At 49.5% G+C, this 23805-nt stretch overlaps 1 protein-coding gene across 5 annotated transcripts in view; it reads left to right on the forward strand.

Moving 5' to 3' along the window:
- The window catches only part of DAAM1 (dishevelled associated activator of morphogenesis 1), a 90272-nt gene that overhangs the window by 15312 nt on the left and 51155 nt on the right, over nt 1-23805 (forward strand). For 2 of the 5 annotated variants that reach the window (XM_032111550.1, XM_032111547.1), the window contains one exon: nt 22104-22327. In XM_032111550.1, the coding sequence (XP_031967441.1) occupies nt 22145-22327 (183 nt within the window). In that variant the 5' untranslated portion in view covers nt 22104-22144. Of the gene's footprint in view, nt 1-791; nt 857-2951; nt 3055-22103; nt 22328-23805 lie in introns of those variants that run through there. The other 3 variants (XM_032111551.1, XM_032111548.1, XM_032111549.1) reach the window with 3 other exon arrangements.

Genomic DNA, 23805 nt, shown 5'->3' on the forward strand with positions numbered 1-23805 from the left:
GCTTTTAAAAATCATCTGTTGGCTCTGCCTGCTGTGGGGCAGAGAGGTAGGGACCAGGTGAGATGTGACACAGATCTGCACTGGCCTCTGTGTTGCCCTCTGCCAGCCCCCCAAAGCCCTGTAAGAAATGTCTGCTCTGAAAAAGTGATTTCTTCTGGAAAGTGGGACTGGAACGATAGCAGTGCAACCTCTCACTGATGAGGAGAGTCCTCGTTTTGTCTTGTCCCGTTGATCTGAATGAAGTAATTTATAAGGACTTTTTCCATGAATCAATAAATCCATGCTTGCTGCTGTGCCTGGGAGGTTTAATTTGCTCTAGATACTGCACAGAGTATCTCTGTCCTGAATTGCACTGTGAAGTTCTGCTCTTTGGGAGAGGATGAGGATACAGCTGGATCCTCTGGGAACACGCTGCAAGCATCTGATGGTGCCTGATCCCTGTTAATTGTGTGCCTCCTGCTGTGGGCTGAAGAGTTCAGGGAGGGTGTAAGAGCAATCGTTTCCCTGTGTGTGGAGTTTGAGGGCTTAGTCCGTTGTTCCAAGCATTTCCTGATGTTACAGATCCTGGGGAAAGAGAAGCCAAAAAAAAGGGAGTGGTGGGAGCACTGGCCTTTGAAGGAAACCACAGTGCGGAAATCTGGGTTACAGGTAGGTTTTTCTTTCAGGTTTCTGAGTGATGCTTCCTCTCAAGAGGAATTGAAAAACTCCTGTTGCTTTGTGCCACCTCCCCTTCCAAAAGCTGCTTTTATGAGCCCTTTGGAAGCAATGCACATGTTTTTACAAAGCCTGCCACTGGATCTGCCTGGAAAAAAAGAGGGTTCAGAAACACAGCCCTGCTACAATAGAGAAGTCAAAGGTAACCCCAACCCCCCGCAGTCCTGAGCTTGTTTCCCTTGCTTTGTCCGAGCACTGTGGTCTGGTGAGGCTGCAACTGTGGTCATGGATGGATGAGGGGACCTTGCTTTCTGCTGTGCACTGGGTGTTTGGGGTTGTTCCTGGCCTCTTCTTGTGCACAATGGGTGCTTTGAAGGCCTCTGACCTGGTGGGGCATGGACTGGGTCAGCCATCCCCATGAGCACCTGGAGCCCACCTCTCCATCCCGTTCCACCTGCCTGGCTGAGCCCCCAGGGACCCCTCCACTTCTCCTCCAGAGAGGCTCTGAAACCATTTTGTATCTCTTGGCGGTCAGAGCTCAAGCTGGAGAATCCAGAAACATTCCCAGAGCCAGAACACGCCATGGCGAGCGGGTGCCTGCCTGGTCTCTGCTTCTCGTTTCCTTCGTTGCTGTGGGAGCAGTGGAGCTGCACATGGGGTTTCAGCGGGGTGTCCCCTCTTTTGTTCCTATATATTAGAAAAGTCTGCGCATGTGTTTATATTTAAAAACAATATGTATGTATTTCAACATGGCCGTTCGTGAGCTGTGCCCCTCGGGACTGGTCTGGTTGGGCGAAGGAGGGATGTAGCTCACAGCTGCCTACCTGTTGCACTGGCAGCTGTGTGATGGTCCTGCTGGTCCAGCCATTCTTGCACTTGGAAATAACAGGTGTTGGCAGGGAGTGATCCCAAACCTGCTCAGACCCAGCTAGGAAGGCTCCCTTTGAAGTGAGCAGGCTTTGGAGTAAGTCTGGCAGCACCAGTGCAGAGGCTCTGTTGCTGTTATTTGTATCACGGCCTTTCCAGGTGTGCCTATCTTGCATTTTCCATGCCCTTTTTTCCACATGTTTGCTGGTGTGTTGGAATGAAACAGATGCAGCTTCTGGTGGCAAGGCTTGGATGTTGGGCTTGTCGCCCATCCTCTGGGACAGCAAACGCAAGGTCAAAGCATGGCTATGCCAACAACAAAGTGGAGCAGCCATATAAAGTTGTCATTTTAAATAATTGCCATAATGGTTTCTCCTCCCTTTCTTCCACCCCTTCCCCATGTTCTTCCCCGTCACTGTTCCCCACCCACAACCTGGGGGCTGCCTGGATGTCTTCAGGATTTATGTTAAAAGGGAAATGTTATGTACGTAATTAAACCGTCGGATTGCTGGATGGAAATGGGATTTGGTGCTTACCGCTGTGACTCTTTCTCATGCGTGAGGGTGAACTGATTGATTACTGAGGTTTGAGATTAAATATTCCCCTGAGCTCTGCTGCCATTTAGTGTGGCAGGGGGAGGGCAGAGGGAAGGGGTGGAGGGAAATTACGGTTTTCCTCCAAGGCAAGGAGAGTACGGGAATGTCTGCTGAGCACATCCCCTTGTCTTGGTCTGCAACATGGGCTGTAACAGAGGCTTCTGGCACTGGTGTCTTGGGCCACAATAAAGCCAGGTGCCTTACTCTGCATCCACGATGGTGGATGAGCTGCTGGTGGGCTTTGCAAGTCCCTCTCACTGCTACACTGAGCATCCTGGATGTTGCATCCTGCCCAGTCCCTGTGACTCAGCTGCATCCCCACCTGCCCACATCTCATTCCTGGCTCAGATCCCTCCCAGCCTAGCAGCGGGGTAGACCTGCTGTCCCCGCGTTTCTCCTTAGGAGAACACCTTATTTATTTCTTTCCTTAATTTCTTTTAATCCAAAACCCCTCTGCGTTTGGTTTCGATGGGAAGGGAGGAAAAACCCCCACGCGCTGCTCCTCGAGTGTGTGGTGGGTTGGAGACGCCGCCTTCGCCCGCTTCCCTTGAAGTTTAATTTTAGCTGAAGGCGATGGGATCCCTCCAGGGTATGGCAGAGATTTCCTATCAGCTGCCCAGACCTTAAGAAACACAAACACAAACAAAAACAACACAGATGCACTTAGGTTTATTTGGGTGAATTCTTTCCAAAAAAGGGTGTGACTTATTTTTTTTTATGAGCAGCCCCTTCGTATGCTGGCTTTGTTCTGCTGCAGTCGAGTATTTCAGGTCTTCCAGGATTTAATCAGAATAATTAGTTACTGTCTGTTTGTACCTTCTGTTTCTGTTGCAGGGTTACCAAAGGGCGTATTTATCTTCCAGAGGGCTGCCTAAGTGTCACTTAATCATTAGAGCCTCTGATTTCCTCCAAGTTATCTGTCATGCGGCTTGTGTAAGTAAGTAAATAAATAAATAAATGGAAGCGGGGAGGGTGGGGATGGTGTTGGTGGATTCTGCTTGGGGGAGGGCTGTACGGATTTTTCCTGATTGTCACGGGTTTAATTGTGAGTTGCCTGTGGTTCCCAGCCCGTCATGCGGTGATCAGAGGACTGAGTGTTTGGATTGGCGACGAACGACCCAGCCAGTTTAATGAGGCTGCTTGCAGCCAAGCCTTCACCCCGCTAAACTGGCAAGAGCTGTGTTGCTCCCTGTCATTTCAGGAGCAGGGGGAAAAAATGGCCTTACAGGAATGAAAGGCTTTTGCTTTCACTCGTACAGTTATGGCTTTGACTCCTTAACCCAGTGGTATCCCTTATAAAAATCACAGCTCTGTCTGGAAATAAGTTACCACTGTAAGTTTGGCAGGATTGGGAATTAGCTGTTTCTCAGGCTGTATTTGGACGTTTGGTTTGGGAAGGGGGACTGTTAATGCACACATTTCCCATCTCTAACACAGGAGATGAGAAAGACACAGGAAGCCACTGCAGAGGAGGGTGGGATTGCTGGGAAGCCTTGCAGGGAGAGGTGAGGTGCTGAACCCAGCCCTGGTTCGTGCCTGCTGCCTGAGTGAATCGCGTGATGTTTTCCCTTCAGTGTTTGTCACTGAGAGCAGATGAGTGGCCCTGCTCTGATGGCAGTGTGGGGCTGCTTTTTTCACCTTGGCTTCTCTCTCTCTTCCTGAGCTGGGGTGGTAGGGTTCAGTTCTGAGGTGCTGGCTTGTCAGCTGCTTTTGCTGCCTCATTTATCATGTCCAGTGTGCAAACCCTTGGAGCGAGGGTTCGGGGTGCACGCTGCTTCCCTGATGGGTTTAGACCCTTTTAAATCCAGAAGCAGCCTTTGCCATCAGTTTCTCTGCTTTCCTGTGTGAGAGGGACCATAAATTTTTGAGGTTGGTAGCTTTGTGTTAGCCCTTCTCAGGGATATGGATGCGCAGCTGGGCTTTGCTCTCCTTCCCTGGAAGAAGCTCATGAGAGGGAAGGGGTGTGGACGAGGACAGGGTGGGACCAAAGGGATCTGCAGGGCTTTGGTGGCTTCAGCAGACCCAGGGAAATCTGCTTGTGTGAAGGCTGAGGTTGAAGTCCATCTTCTGTCTGTGTTGGGAAGAGTAAAGATGAGCAATGGTGATGGAGCATGTGTTGGACTCTGCTGTGGCAGAGCAGAAGTTGGGCATGATCCCCACATCCTGTCCCAGCTCCAGAGTAACAATTTGGAGAGATGCTGGCAAATCCTCTGTCCCCTCTGGGACTGATGTGGTGACTGTCACAACCAGCACTGCGTTGCTGGTGGCCTTCTCTCTTTCTGCTCCGGTGTGTGTGGAGGTGGGAAAAGTCTGATTTGATGGAAATACTCTTAAGAAAGCTTGTCAACCTGATTTTTTCCTTGATGTTTACCCAGCTGGAAAGCTGGTGGTGGTTCAGACAACACCTCCCGAAGCACTGGGAATGTGTGATGTGCAGCACAGCCATTGCTCCTGCCTGGCACAGTCCCTGCAGCCACAGTGAGGGATGCTGGAGGGGGTGGCAGGTGTCTATTCCCCATCCTCCTGGTGTGTGCCTGCCTGCTTCACTCAGCCTTTCACAGCTCTGCTTGGTTTGGGCAGAGGGAGAGGTGGGGAGGAGGAGCGGAGCCGCTGGGAGTTGAGGAGGGTGAAAGCACGGAGGGGAAGGGAGATGACAGAGTGGTGGAGATGGATGCTGGGAGGAAAAGGAGATGACGTGGCTCATTTGCCTGGTGCTTTAGGAGTCGCTTACTTAAATTAAGTGTTCACTAGGGAGCCTTGTTTGGCTTTTAAATAGCTTTGGAGCATGTGAATGCTCTGTGTTGCTCTCTTCTTTCTCCAGTGAGTCACCCCCTGTCCCCATCTCTCTCTGAAGAATATCCCCATTAAAAGTCCACCCTAGGACATGGGAGGGGAAGCTTGGTGGCCACCTGCTTTCAAAAAGCCCTTCCAGTTCTCCCCAAGCTCCTTATCATTCCAGACCATACATCCTTTGGTTTTTTCCAGTGTGGACACTGTGAGCTTTGGAGACTGGGACTGACCACAGGTTCCCTGTCCTGCAGAGGCCACGGCATGCCAGGAGCTTTGGTGTTCATCACACAACACCAGCTGCTCTGGGATGAGCTGGCTGGTCTTCACCACTGCTCCTTGAGCATCTCACTTAAGGTAGAGGTGATGCCCCTTTGGCTTTCCTATTCTTTTGCAGGGCTGTGTATTTCTTCTTTCCTTTCAGCCAGCTGAAACACTGCTCCAAGAGACTGGAGGATGATTTCGAGTCCCTTATTTCGCTGGTTGTCCCTTGGTGCAGAGCTGGATGTTATTTGTGCACTTGACCATCCTACTACCTGGTAAAGGAAATTCATAGTGCTTAGCTTTATTTAATTTCTATAGAAAATGGAAGTATCTCAAGCTGTTGCCTTTTCTTTGTCTCCAGAGTGACATGCTCTGTGACAGGGGGTGCCAAAGGCAGGCACAAATCCTGAGCATGGGGGGGATGCAAATTATGTTTGCTCTCCAAAAACTCTGTCTCAGTAAAGGATGAGGAATATTCCCCACACCATAGCTACCTTGGGGGCTTCAGTTGTGTCCCCCCATGCAAGCAGATCATGGCCACTGGGTGCCACTGAGGTATCCCCAGACATGGGGCTCCCTCCCTGCTCTTGTCCTCCACCATGTGCCCACCAGCCACTTCCAGACATGGTGGGGGAAGGTTTGGGAGGAGCACACCCCGTTTTCCTCATAAAACTCCAAACAAGAGGCTTGGCCTGGTTTAGATTTTAAAAATAACTTGCACATTTGGAAGCTAAAGTTTCAGAAGGGCTCCGAATGGGATAATGGCTTTGATCGTGACAGTCCGAGATCAAGGGAGGGCTTTTTAGGTTTGCTGCATCAGCTGGAAAATATATTGTAGTGTCTAGACTTTATCATGCTTAAGAAAGGCTCTTTTTTTTCCTACTCTACAAAAGGTCTAATCCAAAGCCCATGTAGAGTTGATAGGAGGGGCTTTGATTGTGTCCAGGAGCATGTTGAAAGAGGTGGAGATGAGCTTTGGACTTTGAAGGACTCAGACCCTGCTTTACAGGCGCTGCTGTTTCCAGTGAGGCCGTCGGCACGGATGGAAGCCGTGTCAGCAGTGGGGTGAGGAGGCTGAGGATGGGGACCAGCTGTGTGCCAGTCCCCCCTCCCCAGAGCGGTCAGTTCCTGCAGCTGAGCACTGCTGAGACCTCAGTGCTCGTCCTTTGGCTGCTGTGCTTGTGGTGAGCTGCTCAGCCCAGCATCTCCCACAACCGTCTCAGTTTTCTCTGTGTAATAACCATAAACATCCACGTTTGATGGTGTGTGGACAGAACTACAGCATTTTTAGCTTAAGTGTAGAAAATGTATAGTTTTCTCTCCTTACCATTCCATAAGTAGCTTTAAAACTTTTTTTTCATTATTTTACTGAATTACTTTATTATTATTTTTTGTAATTCCAAAAGAGAAGCAGGGAAGGATCTTCCTAAGCTGCTTGGAATAAACTCAAAAGCCTGCTGCGAAGGTGAGGACACATGTATTTATAGAATCATTAAAGCTGGAAAAGACCTCAAAGATCATTGAGTCCAATTTTTGATCAACCACCACCTTGTCAACTAAACCACAGCACTGAGTGCCACACCCAGTTATTTCTTGAACACCTCCAGGAACAGTGACTCCACCACTGCCCTGGGCAGTCTGTCCCAATGCTTAACAACCCCTTCAGTGAAGAAATTCTTCCTGATGTCCAACCTGAACCTCCCCTGGAGCAGCTTGAGGCCATGTCCTTTTGTCCTGTCCCTTGTTCCCTGGGAGCAGAGCCTGACCCCCACCTGGCTGCACCATCCTGTCAGGGAGTTGTAGAGTGAGAAGGTCTCCCCTGAGCCTCCTTTACTCCAGGCTGAGCCTCTCCAGCTCCCTCAGCCACTCCTCATCAGACTTGTTCTCCAGACCCTTCTCCAGCTCCCTTCCCTTCTCTGGACATGCTCCAGCACCTCAGTGTCCTTGTTGTGAGGGTCCCAGAACTGGACACAGCACTTGAGGTGTGGCCTCACCAGTGCTCAGTACAGAGGGACTGACTCTTCCTGAAAGCCCACGTAGAAACTGAGCTCTATCACATTGGAATATGCCCTGTGGAGGAAGCAGAGGCAGTTTTTCTTTGGAACAGTGTTTTCTGTGCAGGGCTCTTGGGTGTGTTTTGGCAGGTGTGTCATTGGCAAAGTCACCACCAGCCATCTCCTTGGCGTCTCTGCTGCAACACACCATGATGCCACGCTCAATGCCCGAGGCTTTGGAGGGGTTGCAGCCTCGTTACGAAAGCTTCATCTGGAAGCTTTGAGAAACATTTGGAAATGTTTTGGAAAACATTTGGATCGAGAATGCCGTAGCTCTGTGCTTGGTTGTTTCACTTCGCTTTGTCCTTGAGCGAGAAAACTGCTGTTGGGTGTCTGTTTTTTCTTTCCATCAATTACTCTTTTAGACATACTTATTGCCAGGGATAAATCAGAGCAAATGCCAGCGTGAAAACAGTTTGTGGTGTAAAATGGTACTAAAATTGTGCTGGAAGGGATCTCGAGAGGTTACCTTGTCCCCAAGGGTAGTTGAATACACTCATCGGTCTGGAAAGTGATCGTCTTTGCTGGGAGTTGTTTTGCCATAAATTATCTCAGGAGCAGAGGCACAAATCTACCAAATAATGCTGTCAGTATGTGTGCACGAGCCTTCCTCAGTTTATTCAAATCATTTGCTAAATAAGTGTTGAAAATGAATGCTGGGTTTGTTCCCAGAGCTATTCAAAGTAATATTCCAGAGTAACCTTTTCCACCTTGCCATTTACCAATATACTGAAAGCTTTATGGATGAATTGCAGTTACCCACAGTCTGTATTTGACATGGAGCCATCCCTGTATTGCCCCATTTCTGAGACAACTAGTCCCCAGAAGTCCCACTGGGATGAAGAGCAGGTTTTTCTTTGTTTCTTGGGAATTAGTTGTGAGTTTTCAGTTTTCCGGGTGGTCACCAGCCCTGTGGAAATCCAAAGCAACCTCTCCCCTGGGCATCTGCAGGCTTAGATAAAGTTGTGAGATCCTGGGCGAGGATCACTAGAAATCCTCATCTCATTGAGATCGAGCCAAGTGATGACTTTCAGTTAATTTCTCCTGCATCTTTCTCTCTCCAGCTTTGTGTCTTGAGCGACGAATCAAGAAAAACATACACAAGAGCCCTAGTTCAATGCCCCCACCTTTTAAAGGTGCTCCAGAGCTCTCTGGAGTTTTTTTTTCCTTGCTTATAGCTCCCTGTTTCAGTGATGAAAGGTTCTGAAAGAGGTTCACCTGTAGCCAGCTGGATGCTGTGCTCTCCAGCCAACACTGCATTGGTGTTGGAATCCACACAGCCCAGATGGTGACTGGTTTTCCTTCATCTGGTCCTTTTCCCAACCAGTTTACAGTAGATGATAGGGGAATTAATCTGTCTTTTGCTGTGGGGAAGGCTTGGCGAGCCCCCCTCAACCCATCTGCACATTTCAAGTGAAGATGACTGGCATCAGCGTTATTGTTTGGCCAAACGTATGCGGAGATATCACGGCTTAGATTTGTTACAGATGGGTTTCTGGATATAGTCTAAGGCATTCTGCCAGCCAATTTTATATCTGTGTAAAAGTGATTGGCATCCCTATAAATAAAGCTGCTGTGGGATTATAAATCTAAATATACTTATTCATTAAATTATTTTTACATTTCCACTGGGTTGTCATCCTGGCTTATCGTAAGCATACCATGTTCTCTGCCTGTGTGTTATCCACAGCTCCAGCAATGCAGCTTCTGAGGCTTGGAAATACTTTTTCACTTGTGTGTGAATTATCCATGAGTTAGTCTGCCATGGATCTCTTCACCAGGACTTCCTCTCAGTGATCACTGGGAGCAACCCTGTCCTGGAGGCTGCTGTAGAAGTGGTAGTGGCTGCAAATACAGGAACGTGAGTTCTTCTTTTTTGGCTCATAAGTGAGCATGACTTTGCTGGGGTATTTAGTACCTGTGACCTGGTAAATACTATTTGCATGGCTCCTTTGGTGCTGGGAAGGGCTTCTCCATAAGCTTCTCCATCCATATCCTCAGGCAGGGAGTCTCGCAAAGTTTCTTTCTTCTGTGCCGCAGGCTGGGCTGCATGAAAACAGGGGTCTTTCCATCTGGTTTAACCACCCCTGCTGGTTGTTTTGGCTACAGGAGCAAGGAGAAAAGTCCCCCAGACCAGCTCCACGTGCAGCTGTGAGCTGGGAAGGTGCTGGAGGGAGAGCCTGGCCAGGCACCAGCACAGCCGGGCAGTGATGCAGGCGCTGGTAAATCTGGCTTGGTCTTTGAACAGGCTGATGAGAACACTCTGAGCTGCAGTGAGCATCCGGTTTCTCTGGGGTTTTTTCCTTCTCCTTTCAAAGCACTTGATTATTAATTCAGTAAATGATGAAGCATAGAGCACATGTGCCTGAGTGGCAGAATATCAGCTGCCTCACTCTGCTCAGTAATAACGTGCATTGATGAAAGTTAACCCATGATTTTAGTTTAGTTTCCTAATGAAAGGAAGCTTCAAACTCTGTCTGTCTGTCTGCTCCTCCTCCCGTCACTGACAATTCATTAAGTCCATTGTCTGGTTTTGTCCTTTCTTTCAGATTGGTTTTTCATCTCAAATCTGTGGAGCTGCTACAATTTTTGTCAAAACAGGCATCAAGTTAGAAGGGTGTTGCGGAGGTTTTTTATTAAGGGATGCAATGAAACCTCAGCCTGCACTAGACACCAGGGAATACACATAAATGTTATGAACATCCAAGCCATAAAGAGTGCTTTAGTTGGATTTGCCACATTATGAGACACCAGAGAGCCCACGCTGCGGGTCTCTGCACAGACATGTAGGTGTTGCCGGGGGGATGTTTGCCTTGGTGAATTCTCTGATGTTTAATAAATGTAAGTTCATCCTGCAGCCTCACTATAAAAGTGGCTTATGTTGCTGAGATTCACAGAAGGAAATCTTTTTGTTCCTGTTGGTATTCCTAGTGCTGCTCACCCCACCAAATGTAGTTTTGGTAGCATAACAGGGTCAGCACTACCTTGTAGGGTCTTCAGAAGCTGGTAGCAACATTTGGATGTCCTGACCTTTTGCTGGAGCTGTCTGAGAGTCCATGTGCCATTTGGCACTGTGGAAGCAGGGAGGCCAAGCTGCTGGGATTCAGCATCCTGAAGGTGGGAGCTGGACAGTGGTGTTGGAAACCTCACCATGCTCTATTGCAGGAAAGCACAGTTGGGCAGGTGAGCAGCAGATGGAGAGGAGAATCCTGAGTGGGGGGTCCTGTGTCCCTGCCCCTGGGTTATTTCTGGTGCCCAGTGGGCTGAGCTGCAGCTGCATGTTGGAGGTAAGAGGGTGGCATCTGGGTTGTGTCCTGGAGGTACCAGCATTGGTTTGAGCAGAACAAATGTACTTCACAAACTCAGAAGCTGAATGAATCATTTTGCCTGGTGCAGATTAGGACAGAGGTTACCTTGGCCAGAGCTGTGTGGCTAGTGCCAGCAAACAGGGAGGTGGTTGCCTCTGGGAATGACATTCCCATGGTCCCTGTGTCCTGCTGCAGACCCTAATGCAGTAATGTACCCCCTCCCTAAACCAGCAACAGCTCCTGGTTGGCCCATGTTACCCAGGCTCTGGAGGTCCTGGTGTGGATGCTCAGAGCATCTATAAGGTAATCTGGAGGTTATGGTGTGACCAGCTGGGCTTGGTGCTGCTGGTAGATGGGTCCTACGTGGGTGTGAGATCCTTTCATCACCTTGTCTCCGGGGGAGGGGAGAGACCCTGAAAGACCAGCCACCAACTTCCCTGCAGGGATTTGATGGGGTGCAAACAGGACTTGACATTGTGTGTTCTTGGTGAGCTGCCAAATGTTTGCATATCAGCCTGGCTTTTACTCGTAGGTGTCAATGCTTCTTTCCAGGCCTGGTTTCCACCACAACCTGAATTCTTCGCAGTGTTGGGGGTTTTTTTTCCTCTTTGTTTCTTTTTTTCTTTCTCCATTCAGTGCCTTAGTAAGAAGACAGCTGAAATCCTGGGAGCCCAAACTAAACCTGTCTATTACACATGACCCGATTAGACGCCATGGTAATAAGCATTTGAATCTAAAGCTAGATTAGGCAGGGAGCAGTCTGAGGCTGGATTTGCATAGCATGAATTCCTTTTCCACAGAACGTGTTGGTAAATCTACTGAAAGTGAATTTAGCAAGCACTGGCATGCGTCAAGTGCTCCTGTTGATGCATGGGTTGCTCTTCTCACTAGGCACTCAGCTGGGAAAAAAATGCCTGTGATTGCCTAGAAGATGCTTTTTCTCCTCTCCGCCTGCTCTCACGGCTCATGTTGCAGTCGATGGGGATGGGTAGCTCTTGCCAGCTCTAAAAATCTGCATTAATGGGGTTTTGAAAGTTTTAGCCTGGCCAGACAATTATTTCAGGGCGCTTTCTCTTCCTGTGACAACTCCGGCAGTAGTGGAGTGAATCTAGAATTTTCAGGTATCCAAATCCAATTTGCAGCTTCTTCAGGCTTTCACTTCAGCGTTACAGGTCTTGTGCTGGAAAATGCTGCAAATATTTGCTATCCAAAAGCCATTTAATTTCCTGCCCCTGTGGACAGTCATAAGATTGTGGATGATCGAGAGTCAGTCTCTCTTTGAGTTACGTCATTACCATGTGTTCAGGCCATCCAGACTGCAGTGTTAATTTGGGGTAATGGGATGCAGAGGTCAGACACGGCGGGAGGGGGGGGATGTTTTTCAAGGTTGAGGGCGGTGTTGGGGCAGCAGACCTGCAGGCTTTCTGTTCTAGGAAAGGGTTTGAGATGGAGGTCACAGGGTTTCAAGCTTGGTTAGAGTTGCTGGGTCCCACTTTGTTATCCACAGTGTTGTCTGGGCTGTGTTGGAAGACCTGACAATCTGGTGAATGCAACGATGCACCCGAGCGGCCTCTACCAGCCAACTCCATTGCCACTTTTGCTGAGAGAGGTGTCTCAAAAGCTGCTGAAGGAATGGGAGTGTGTTTCTGGGTGTTCGGATGTATTTTCTCACCTGAGAGCTGGGTGGACCTGGTGTCAGTCAGATGCACTGCCCTGAAGCCATGCAAGGAGGGGAGCTTTGAAGGAATGCCACAAGTCACTGATCACCAGCGCACCTGAAGCCTTGCCCAGGTGGCATATGTGAAGAGCTCTAGAAGACCCAGCCACCCCCAGGACTCACCTCCAAGTGTGAAGTTCTCCATTGGTTTGGATTGTGGGTAAACCAGACTGGTGTTGATGGGGAGAAGTAAAAATGCCATCACTCCAAACGTGTCCCCCAGACTTACATGCTGAGCATGACTCCATGTGCTCTGGAACACCCCTTTGGTCAGCTGGGGTCAGTTGCTCCCTCCCAACTCCTTGTGCACTCCCAGCTTCTTCACTGATGGAGTGAGGAGCAGAAAAGACCTTGACTCTGTGCAAGCGCTGCAGAGCAACAACTCAATCATCTCTGCAGTAGCAACACTGTTCCCAGCACAACCCCAAAGAAAATTAAGCAGTCCAGCCAAAACCATCTTGGAAGGGGGCAGGACTGGTTTGAGGAAGGCGAGTGAAGTGGTGGTGTGGGAGCAGTGGGTGGGTGTCAGGGTTCGGTGCTGCAGCCCAGCAGGAGTGGGTGATGCTGCGGCTCTCCCGAGCCCACGCCGTGCCTGCAGTGGCCTCGGGGAAGGTGCCTGTGTGCTTGTGGGCAAGTCTGAAGTGTGGTGAATCCCAGAGAGATGAACACCCAGTCTGCCCTCCTGCTGCAGATGAGATTTAACTTTAAAAAAATCAAACGTAGCTGTGTTCTCTCAGGGTGTCTGAGCCTCTGAGGATCCCCTTGGGTCACTTTTTCAAAGCGGTTATTTGCAATTGCTAGGCCTTTTTTTTTTTTTTTTTAATGAAAAGGGAGATGATTGTATAAATATCTACAGGGATGGAAAGCTTGTGTTGCAATTTGTGCTGGGTGTAGTGTGAAATCCTGCAAAGTAGAAAAATCCACTTCCATATGTAGCCCTGGCAGGGATGTGACCACTGTTGCTGTGATACTGCCCTTCCAGGGGGTTTCCTCACTGAAATGTTTGCTCAAGTGGGGTGGAGAGGCTCATTTTGAGCAGTATATAGAGATGAAAGCAGGCAGGGTGTCTGAAGTACTAGAGATGCTGTGGATGCCTTGTTTGGACTCCAAGCTCTCTGGGGAAAACCGGATTTGGTTAAATCAATGCACAGAGGAAAAACTAACAATCCTGTGCATGTACTCAGTGTGTTTAAATTCGGTTTGTATTGACGCTGCTGATGCTGATACTTTCCTGGATTAAGCATTAAAATAGCCTCTATTGATTTTTAAATGCTTCCCCTTGGGACCTCCACTGGACTGACATTCCCCTCTGGATCTCCAGCTGGGGAAGGGGGACCTTCCTCTGGTTCATCCCTGGCAGTGATGTGTTGAAGGCTCCCTCCCCTCGGTGAGAGACCAGATAATTAGGCAATTAAAACCACGTGCCCACATTAGGACAGGTCCTCTGAATTGCAGGTGGTGGGTTTGAGCAGCTGTCCTGGAAAATCGAGTCTTGCAGCCCTGAGATCCATTCTGGTCAAAGCAGGGCTTTTGCCAGAAGCTACATTGGGTTGTAGCAACATAAAAAAATTATGATCAAGCCTTCCCATTAATCTCATTTGCTGTGTTCGCCTGATTTTTTTTTCTTTTGTTTAAATGCAAACAGTCTTTTGGTGAAATGTGATAGAAGTTGCAGTTTTTTCCCAGGCTGGGAGGTTTTTTCTCCAGGGTGGGAGCAGGCATCATGTTGGAGCTGTTGGGATCACATTGTGCCTGATGTGAGCTCACATGCATTGTTTTTCGGTGTTCATCTGCTGGAGCACATGGAGGTATTAGTGTCATACTGGAAGGAAAAGTGGCCAGCGGGCCTTTTCTGCCATTAGACGTATTTATCAAGGAGTTCTCAACCCCAGGTTTGTACTTCAGGGGGAAAAATCACTCTGGATTAACATCAGAATTTAAAAACCTTTAACAGGAAATCAGCATTGCAGATGGGTAGGCCAGCTGAGAGATCTGACAAGTGTGTTTTGTTTGCTCTGGGCACCTTCTGTACTAGAAGTTTAATGATGAAGTTTAATGGTATTTTGCCATCAGGGTCCCTGCTGGGAAGGACTCCTATTTACAGCAGCCTCCCACCCGTTTCCATTTTGAGAGAGAAAGAAACCAGCTTGCTGCACACCACAAAATGCCTGAACACCTGGGGTTCCAGCAGCCTCACCTTAAGCATGGATAGTGCTAAAAATCTCCAAACACCACCCAAACTCCTTGTTGCCTTGTCGTGGTGGTGGCTCCATTGCAGATGTTGTTGTGCTGATGGACTGGAAGCATCTGCTGCTGAGCAACTTGGAAACTCCACTTTGTGAAGCCAAATTAAGAGGCTTTAAAAGAGGGAAAAAACCTGCCTGCCTTCAGCACGTCTCACCCTGGGGATTACTGCTGAAATGGGGAGCAGTGAAATAGAAAGTGCAGCAGTGAGGGTTTGCATAAGATAAATCACAGTCACAGCCCAAATATTCATTGGAGGAGCAGGGATGGAAAAAAGGGAGGAATTAAAATAAAGGAAAGTTGCTGATTGAACTATTGTTCTCCAGGAAAAGGCTAATTGGCAAACAAATCTCCTCCTCCAGTGGGAAATACAACTCCTCTCTCCCTGCTTGCCAGGCTGCTGAGTTTGTATTAACAGCATTTGCATCGTCAAGGGGAGTAGTCAGAACTTGTGATATCTGGGCTGGGCTTTACAGCTGGTATTAACACCTTCTGGAGGTGTGTTGTGCTTTGAATGAGCAGTTTTCCCCCAGCTGGGGCCAAAACCAGCGATGGAAATGGAGTGGGGCTGGATTGGTGCTCGTGCTTGTGCTGGGTGGTAGGGATGGAGCCAGGCTGGAAGAGGGTGCTCCCCCCGGAATGCTCAGTGAGGCTGTAGGAGCCCCCTGAGCTGCCCAGTGGGTCTTGCATCCCTCTCTCTTAACTGGTTTTGTCCTTGAGGGCTGCCTGGACAAGGCTTGGCATCACTCAGCCCGGACACCCTCAAAGGCTGGCTGAGAGACCAGGTTCCAATGGCAAAGGACAAATTCTGGGAGGCTCTTCCCTGCAAGGCTTCAGGCTTTCAGGAGAGCCCTGGGTCGGTGCTAATCCCTCCCTGCATGTAACCTCGGCTCTGAAAGGGCTGTCTCTGCTCCTTTGAGCCCCACCACAAAGCAGCGCCGACAGCTGCCGCCCCAAAACAAGAGCGGGGTGAGGGGAGCACCGGGGCGGGCGGCCCCTCGCGCCGCCTTTCCTTTATGCTGGTTTTTTTCTGTGTTGCCTTTTAGAACTGGGCTGGGACACAGGGAGGTCAGGGGAATGCCCCAGCATCCTTCCTGGAGAGCCCCCCGCCACCTCTGCCTCCCTCTGCCTTCCTGGAAAGTCTCTTGGGCTTGGACGAGTGTTGTGCCTGGGTTTCAGGATGCAAATGATGCAGTACATTTAAGGGAGCAGTATGTGACTTGGAAACTGTTTCTTCCTCCCACCACTGCCAACCCACCCCACTTTTATGGTTTGATTCTGTGAAAAAAGGACCACGAATCCACCTGGCTTCTGGGAAAACGGGATGTGTGTGTCTGTAAAATTGGGTCATTCAGCACCCTGGTGAATATCAAGAAATATATATATTTATATAGGTTTGCAAAGTGGGTCTTGTCTGTGGCTCCATGTTGTTGTCCTTGTTCCTGAAATAAGTGGTATTTGCCTTAACTGATCTGCTGGAGTTCCTGTAAGAAGTGGTCTGTAGTGGTTTGGAGGATCTGGCGCCGGTGCTCAGCTTTTCACTGATCAAGTTTACCCTTTTAGTGGAGAACTCGTGACCTCCAGTGTTACTGCACTGCTCACCATCGAGATGGCTGGGAAACTTCAGCAGGGTTTGGTTTTTAATCCTCAAAAACTAAACAAAGTTTTGCTGCAGCAGCGTCTTCTCTGGTTAGATTAATACGTGCACTGAGCCGTGCACCACAGGGGATCAAGGGCTGTGTGGGGTTAGATAGATGCTGCAAGCCCTCAGCCTTCTCCTTGGATCCAAGCTTGTCTCTGTGCCCTGGGATGGATGTCCTGCAGCGTGCCATCAACCATCCCTGCTCCAGATTTTTGCTGGCTTGCCAAACAAGCGGCGCTGCTCTGAGGATTGATTTCAGCTGGAGAGGGTTAAGACAGATCCCGTCTCACCCTGCTGTGCACCACGCTCTTCCCCCCCAAAACTGGATTACAGAGTCAGCAGTGTGTGTGCTTCCCTTGGCAGGGACCTCACTCGTGTGCTGGAGAGGTGACAGGCAAGCCAGGCTGTGGTACTCTCACAGCACGATGGAGGTTGTTGCTCTTTTCCCTGAATAGCATCAACACCTGCAGGTGGGAGCCCCATGCAGATACATACAACAAAGCCCCTCCCAACACTTTTTCTGCTTTTGATAGGTGTAAGTTTAAGGTGGAAAAGGAGGGCTTTTCTGGCATGTTACAAATTCATGAAACTATGTCTTTCCCTCACTCTCTGTGAATAAACTGGTCTAATTTTTCTTGCTGCACCCTGGATGTGGCCATCAGCCCCCGAAGCTCATCTGCCCTTGAGCAGAACAAAATGTTTTCTTGCCAGACAGCAGGCCCAGCTGTATGCTTCAGGATGTGACAAATGCCGCAATAAAAGGAAAGAGTAGAGACGAGGTGACACATTTTAGGCAAGCACTGGGTTTTTGATGATGCTGGCAGATGGGGCTTTGCTGGAGTGAGCAGAGAGCTTGTGGCTGCAGCCAGCTCCTCATGGCATCAGGGGCAGTGTGCTGGTGGCCTTCAGGTAGCCCAGGCAAGGTATGGAGACACAAAACACTCTTTGTTGGGTTCATAGAGTTTAACAGGATTTCTGGGAAGAGGAAGGAGGATCGGGGGTAATTCAGGATTTGGCGGGTGTATTTATAAATCCATGAAACCCAAGTCTTTGAGATTTGCTTACACAGAGAATCACGGCTCTTGTGATGCTCTAGTGATGAGTCAGGCTCCTCCTGGCAGCTGCATCATGGAAATGGTCCTGTTCCCATCCCCTTTTGGGCTGCTGTTTTGAGTGTAGATGGATGGAGAAAAGGCAATCAATAGTTCAAAGCCTTTTAGCTGAATGTTTTGGGCTTTTTGCCCCCTCCTGACGATATGCACTGATTTCCACCAAACACAAACATTGCTCCCCTGTACAGCCTGTGCCTCAAACAGCTTTACGCTGGAGAAAGGGGGCTTTGGAAACCAGCATGGGAGTTTGTGACCAAAAAGTCATTCTTCTTTAAACAGGAGCAGCTGTGCTGGGGTACCAGCACCATGCTCAGCACTGTGGAGATGCTGGTGATGGGCTCATATCCTTTAAGCTTCTGTGTTGGAGAGAATTCCTGCTCAGGGGAATGCCATCCTATATCTGAGCATTTCATCCATGCAAGGGCTCGGTGTCAAACCTTTTATTTTTAAAACTGAAGAATGCTTAGACCCCTCTCAGGAAAAAGTGTTTCCTTGCACCAGCTTTGGTGCAAATACGAAACGCAGCAGCACTTCTCTCTCTTGAGAGGGATGTGCTGCTGCCTCCTAGATGGGCAGAGCACCATGAACACACTTTGAAGGGCTCACAATCAGGACCAAGCCCAAGAAGAGGTTGGGTTAGTGAGTGGAAGCAAGGAGGGTGCTGACTGTCTTGGCTTTGTAAAGTGAAAAATCAAAACGTGCCTGGGAAAGGCTTTGATGCTTCTCGGGGGATGCCACAAACGTAGAACTGATCTGAAAAATGCTATGGGAGCATCCAGTTTGTATTGCTGTGGAGGTCTGGATGTGACTTATAATGGCAAGAAAAGTCATTTAAAAATTGTTAATTTTAAAAAATGGTGCAAGGTATCTTGCGCTGTGCCCTCTGCTGGGTGTTGCACTCATGGCGAGAAGTCCCGAGGGAGAACCAGCATTGCTCAGTGGTGGGGTGGGACAAGTACAGGGTGCAGTGTGTGGAATGCCAAATTCCCGCTAAGTGCTGTAAAAAGGGGTCCTGGCTCTAACACTCGTGACAGCGATGGTGTCTTCCTAAAGTCCTTGCTGAGGCTGAGTGCTTCCCCACCAGCCAAGGAGGTCACTTTGCAGTGATGGATGAAAGTTGGAATATTTCCATTGTTTGGGAGCATCCCAGGCTGTGCTGAAGCTCTTGCAGAGTAAGGGCAGGCAAAGCTTGACATGGCCCAAGATGCTGAAATTGGTCAGGACGTGGCAGAGACAGTCAGTGAGCGCTGTTACACTAGCATCAAAAACACTCCCTGCTTGTGCAATGCGCTGGAATAAAGCTCCACATTCAGAGGAAGAGCTCACTCAGGATCTTGCATCCTCACTTTGGGAGGAGAGCCAGGAAAACAACAAGCTAATATTCATATTTGAGGATTTAGCTCCTGGCTCCTGGGTGGGTTTGGAGGAGGCGGGTGTGAAGGGGAGCGTGCGCGCTCCTTTGCATGTGTTTGTGCCCTTGTTGGGTATTTTTAGGCTGCAGACCGCAATGCTGCAATACCGGTGCTGGCTCCAAACCAGCTGGTTGGGGCATCGGTCACAGACAGGCTTTGGCAGCTCGTTGCTCCGTGCAGTTTAATTTAGCTTGCTGAGGAAGCTGTTGAATATGCAAGTGATAATTGCTGCTCTCCTTTCCTTAAAGCAAAGGCGGAATCGACACCAGGGTCCAATTTTCTCCTTAATGACTGATTTCATTTAAGCACTGCTCAGGGCGATGTAGGCTTGATGCTTTTCTTTTTAGGGCTGGGGAGAACTAAACTTGCATGTCTTTGTATCACTGAGCCCGTGGCCTCCATCCATCCTGGTTGCACACGTGGGCTAAGCTCCTTCTCCTTCTTCTCTTCAGTCCAGGTTTGCAGTTTGAGCCCATCACACACACGTTTCCACCCTTGTTTCTGTGAAAACAGAGTTGTTTGCGAGTGATTCAGCCCCATCAGTCCTGCCTTGAGATTTGGGCTTGGCTACAAGTTCCCTCAGTGACCCTTCCCAACCTATCTTCCCTGGCTCTGTACATACAGGGGCAATTAAGCTTAATTTATTCTGTCCTGCTCGATAGCAGAGGCCAGAAGGCACCATTAGATCACAATCTGACTTAAATTTATTGATCTAATTAGCGGTCAAAGGTACAAGCAGGAGGTGGGAGCCAGGACACTTAACATACGATGCAGCTTAGAACTTGTCCCTTCTGTTCTCCTTAACACAAGCCTCCAGATTGCCAGGGGCTCCTGTTTTTTCTTCTTGAATAACCAGTTTCTGCAGGATTTGCAGGGGAGGAGGAGGCTGTGTAGCTGGACTTTGTTCTGACGATGCAAGCTGCGCTGTCTGCAGCTCCCGACAACTTGCCGGGGAGCTGTGTTTTGATTTTGATCCATCATGTCAATGAATATTCATCAGCCTTCTGAAGGTTTAATGCTATTTGCCTGGTAGCTAGCATATTCTCTCCCTAACCTTTTTTTAGCCTTGGTTGCTAATAACCTACAGCCCACTCAGTCTACATTATAGGGTGGTTTGGTTTTTTAAATTGTTTATAGATGAGAATGAGGAACCTCAATAGCTCCAGAGCTGGGAGCCGCTCAGAAGTACCTTGTCTTGGTTGCTGCATGGCTGTCTGCTTTAAACCCCAAAAGAAAACCTTGCCTTTTGGTCTGTCATTCAGACTCCTCATAAAACATTGTCAGGAGTGCGTATCTCTGAAGAGCAGGTGTTGTTCTGATAAAAGCTTTCCACACGTTTTGGTAAGCCCAAGTCAGAGCTTGTACGTAGCGGCAGGTTTCAAGGACGAGGTTGACGTGGTGTTGAAAAGGGGATGGAAAATGCCTTGTGGAAGAGGAGAATGGGTCTGTTTGCTCCAGACCAGCTGCAGGGGCAGGATTGGGCCCTGTTCTGGGAATGGTATGGTTGTACCCATGGAATTGGGATGACCCAAGTGACTAAACTTTGCACGGCCGAGGACAAGTGGGTTGGGACAGAGCTCCTGTGCCAGGCACAAAGTGCTGGGCGGCCACCAGCATCTCCCTTTGCACCCTGCTCCTTGTGGCTCTTTAAAACCCAAACCTGCAGTGTTTTCTTCCATGTTGGAGTAGGCCAAGATCTTTGTGCCTTTGGCTTTTTGTTTCCCTCCCTTCTTTAGGAGAGAAACTCCTCAGCAGGTCCCCAAATGCTGCTGACACCGAGGGGATGCCAGCAGGCTGCTAATGGATTTGCTGCGGTGCTGGCTGCCGGGGAGCCGTGATGAGAGAGCTTTCATGGCAGCTGAAATTCCTCCAGTGGCTGCATATTTCTATATCCGAGATGTAAAAATGTGAAATGAGATTTGGGGCCCTTCGGGAAGGGGGGACTCTTCAGGCTGGGCACAGAGCAATTGCACAGCCTGGGATTATCCTGCATGAAGATCCAATAGCTGTTTCCCATCATTCGTGGTTCAGCAGATGATTACACCATGTGCTGAAAACGTGCAGTCGGGATCATTTCAAGGGTCAGGTCCTCTGCTAAAGAACTGTGGGTAGAGCCTGAATTTTCTGCAAGGTCCCTGTTTTCAGAGGGCAGTGTTTGCCATGCCGTGGTGGTGCAGGGTCGGACCTCAGGTCTGACCCCAGCCCTGGCTCTCCGCAGGGCACAGCAGCTGTTTATTCTGCTGTATAAATCCATAGTTGAAGGGAATGGCAGGCTCTGGGGAGATCAGACACTCCTCTCCAAATGCTGACCTTTTTTCCCCGAGTCTCTTCATAGCTTTGTTAATAAATCTGAGTCATCCATATTTCAACCTTGGCTGTTTTTGCCGTCTCTTAACATCTCAGTGTCTTGTTTCACAGAGATAAAATATGTGGGTGTGTAACTTTGTAAGACAAATGTTTAGGCTTTCAAAAATTCCCTGCTTTGCTGGTTGATTTTTCTCATTAGAGTGTTTCTCCACACTCTTCATTCCTCATAGGTGACCCTCCTCTTGTGTCGCTGACTGGAGAGTCCCAATTTTGGGGCAGCATTTGCCTGGTCCTTGCAGTTATTAGTCAGGCAGGGCATGTGGTTCCTGCCCTGAGCTTTGCTCCCAACCAAGAGTTTCAGAAATCAACAAAACCTAAGCACCCGCCGGTGTGAGCAATGCCCAACGTCAGCACTGCTTAGGAAAATCTGAGCTACCGGCACTGTGTGATTTTTATCAGCTGAAATCGCGTCTTGTAAATATTTACTGGAGCTACAAGTAAGGTTTATCTAATTAAAGCCAAGCAAAACTTTCCATGAAAAAGAGCCGCCCTGCCAGGGGTTGCTGGTGGATGTTTAGGAATACATTTAAGAGTTGGGGGAAGCGTGCAGGATATTTTTTCACCTCTGCTGCTGTCTGTAGCTCGGGATGTCCTGAGACACATGAGGTCTTCAAGGATTGAGTTACCCATGGCGGGGACCTGGTGGCCCCAAGCATATCCAGCTGTTCTGGCAGCAGTCTCCTGAATTTTCCATACCCCTGGCATGAGGGGGTATGAGGTGTGGGTATGAGGGGGGCTGGCCTGGCTGCCATGGCATGGGGAGGTTGGTGCAGATTTGCTGGGATTGGCAACAGTGGTGGGGCCCAGGACTCCTCATCCCACGGGGACAGTGGTGTGACCCCTGCCGCTGCCAGCTCTGGCATGAGGCAAAGCAAATGCATCTTTTTAATTTGCGTGGTCGTCAAGGTTGCCAGGACTGTAAACGTCAAATCTGAGCAGAAATATTTGGCATGAAAACCGTCTCTGCTCTTCCCCTCCGTGCCGAGCGCGTGGGTGGCTCGATTCCTCCTCCCACCCCGGGACGGGAGCGCAGCGCTGCGGGGCGGCTGCTCGAGCCTCCACTCTTCTTTTCCCTGCAGGATCTAGTGCCCAGGAGGGAGGCACGCAGAGGATTGTGGCCATGGCCCCGAGGAAGAGGAGCGGCCGGGGGATCTCCTTCATCTTCTGCTGCTTCCGCAGCAGCGACCACCCCGAGATCACGTACCGGCTGCGCAATGACAGCAGCTTCGCCCTGCAGACCATGGAGCCCTCGCTGCCCATGCCGCCAGTGGAGGAGCTGGATGCCATGTTCACCGAGCTGGTGGTAAGTAGGATACTTCTTCATTTCAAGTTTAGCTTTGAGGTTTCTCCCTCTTTCCCCCCAAGGCCCTCTTTGCAGTCTCTCCAGCCTTGGTTTTGAGTTTTCAGGCATACTTTGGCATGAATGGAGGCTGCTGTTGCTGAACCCTGAGCTGTGCTCCTCCCTGAAGTCCTGCCAGTTTGGGGTGGTCTCTCTGATTAGGAACTCTTAATTTCTTACAGCAGGGGGTTGGGTCCAAGCTGGTAAAGCAGGATGTCCCCCGTAAGTGCAAAGTGACTTTACTTGCTGGGCACTCAGTTTCACAGAAAGCATCAGGTGTGGGCTACATTGAGATTTGGAAAGTCAGGATCTTTTTTCTTTATCCTTTGGTTCCAGAACTTGGAGAAACATGGATTAAGAAAAAAATTGACAGCCAAGAAAGCTTTAATTTCCTCTAAGCAAAAACATTTTGTTGTGGTATTTTGGATGGTGTTTTACTTTGAGATCATTCAGCAGTGAAATGAGGTTTTCCTACAGTGCTGGGATGCACAGGGAGAGCTGTGAATTGTGACACTGGTCAGTCACACCTCAAGGTATAGCACATCCCATTAGATGCCAGGCAGCATGGACCTGTTGAGCTGGGCTTCTTGGTGGAGGAAAGCTCCAGGTTGTATTATAAAAGCTGGTTTTGCCCAGACAGCCTTCTCCATGGGCAGGATGTGGCAGACCAGGACACCAACACAGCACGGTGGGGATGAAGTGTCCATGCAGCAGGACTCTTCTTGCAGCAGTCCTGCAAAACGCCATGGGTCACATTGGGTATGTTCAGGTGAAGTGGCTGTGTCTGTCCCAATTTATTCTCCACTGATAACTTGGCCAAATCAGGTTTTCCTGGGGAAATTCTTTCCCATGGATCACTTTCTCCATGCCCCGGCCAAAGGCTTGTTGGGCTGAAGGAGGTATCTCTGGAGGCTCAGGTACTGGAGCCCCCACCAAATCTGTGCACCTCACCTCAGCCCAGGATTTTCAAAACATTTCCTCCAAACTCATCCAGATGCTTCATGCAGTGGCAGTGCCCGAGGGAACTTCTGTGTGCAGCGAGGCAGGAGCCAGTCCAGCCTGGGGCACACCTGGTGTGGCTGTCCTGCTCTTCAGTCCTTCTGCATGCTGTTGAGATTTTTAGTTATTTTTCCCCAGCCAAGGGTGAGAAAAAAGGCCCGGAGGCAGCTGCTGCTCCAGGGCATGCTGGCAGCAGGAGCCACGCTGGCTCCCTGGGGACTGAAGTCATGCAGGGAGGGGGAATAGCGGGTGCCCACCGTGCTCCTTTGCAAGCAGCTGCAACCCCCTGGCTCCCCAAAAAACCCATCAGGCAGATCTCAACCCAAGCCAGCACTGGTTGGGAGGCAAGGGGAAGCCAAGCTCTGCCCTGTGGGCACAAGAAGGCAGATTGCCATTCAGGGGAGCGAAGTTGCAAGTTCCCCCCATCCTTACAACGGCTCCTT

The sequence above is a fragment of the Corvus moneduloides genome, chromosome 6 (assembly GCF_009650955.1).
Source record: "Corvus moneduloides isolate bCorMon1 chromosome 6, bCorMon1.pri, whole genome shotgun sequence".
Classification (NCBI taxonomy): Eukaryota; Metazoa; Chordata; class Aves; order Passeriformes; family Corvidae; genus Corvus; species Corvus moneduloides.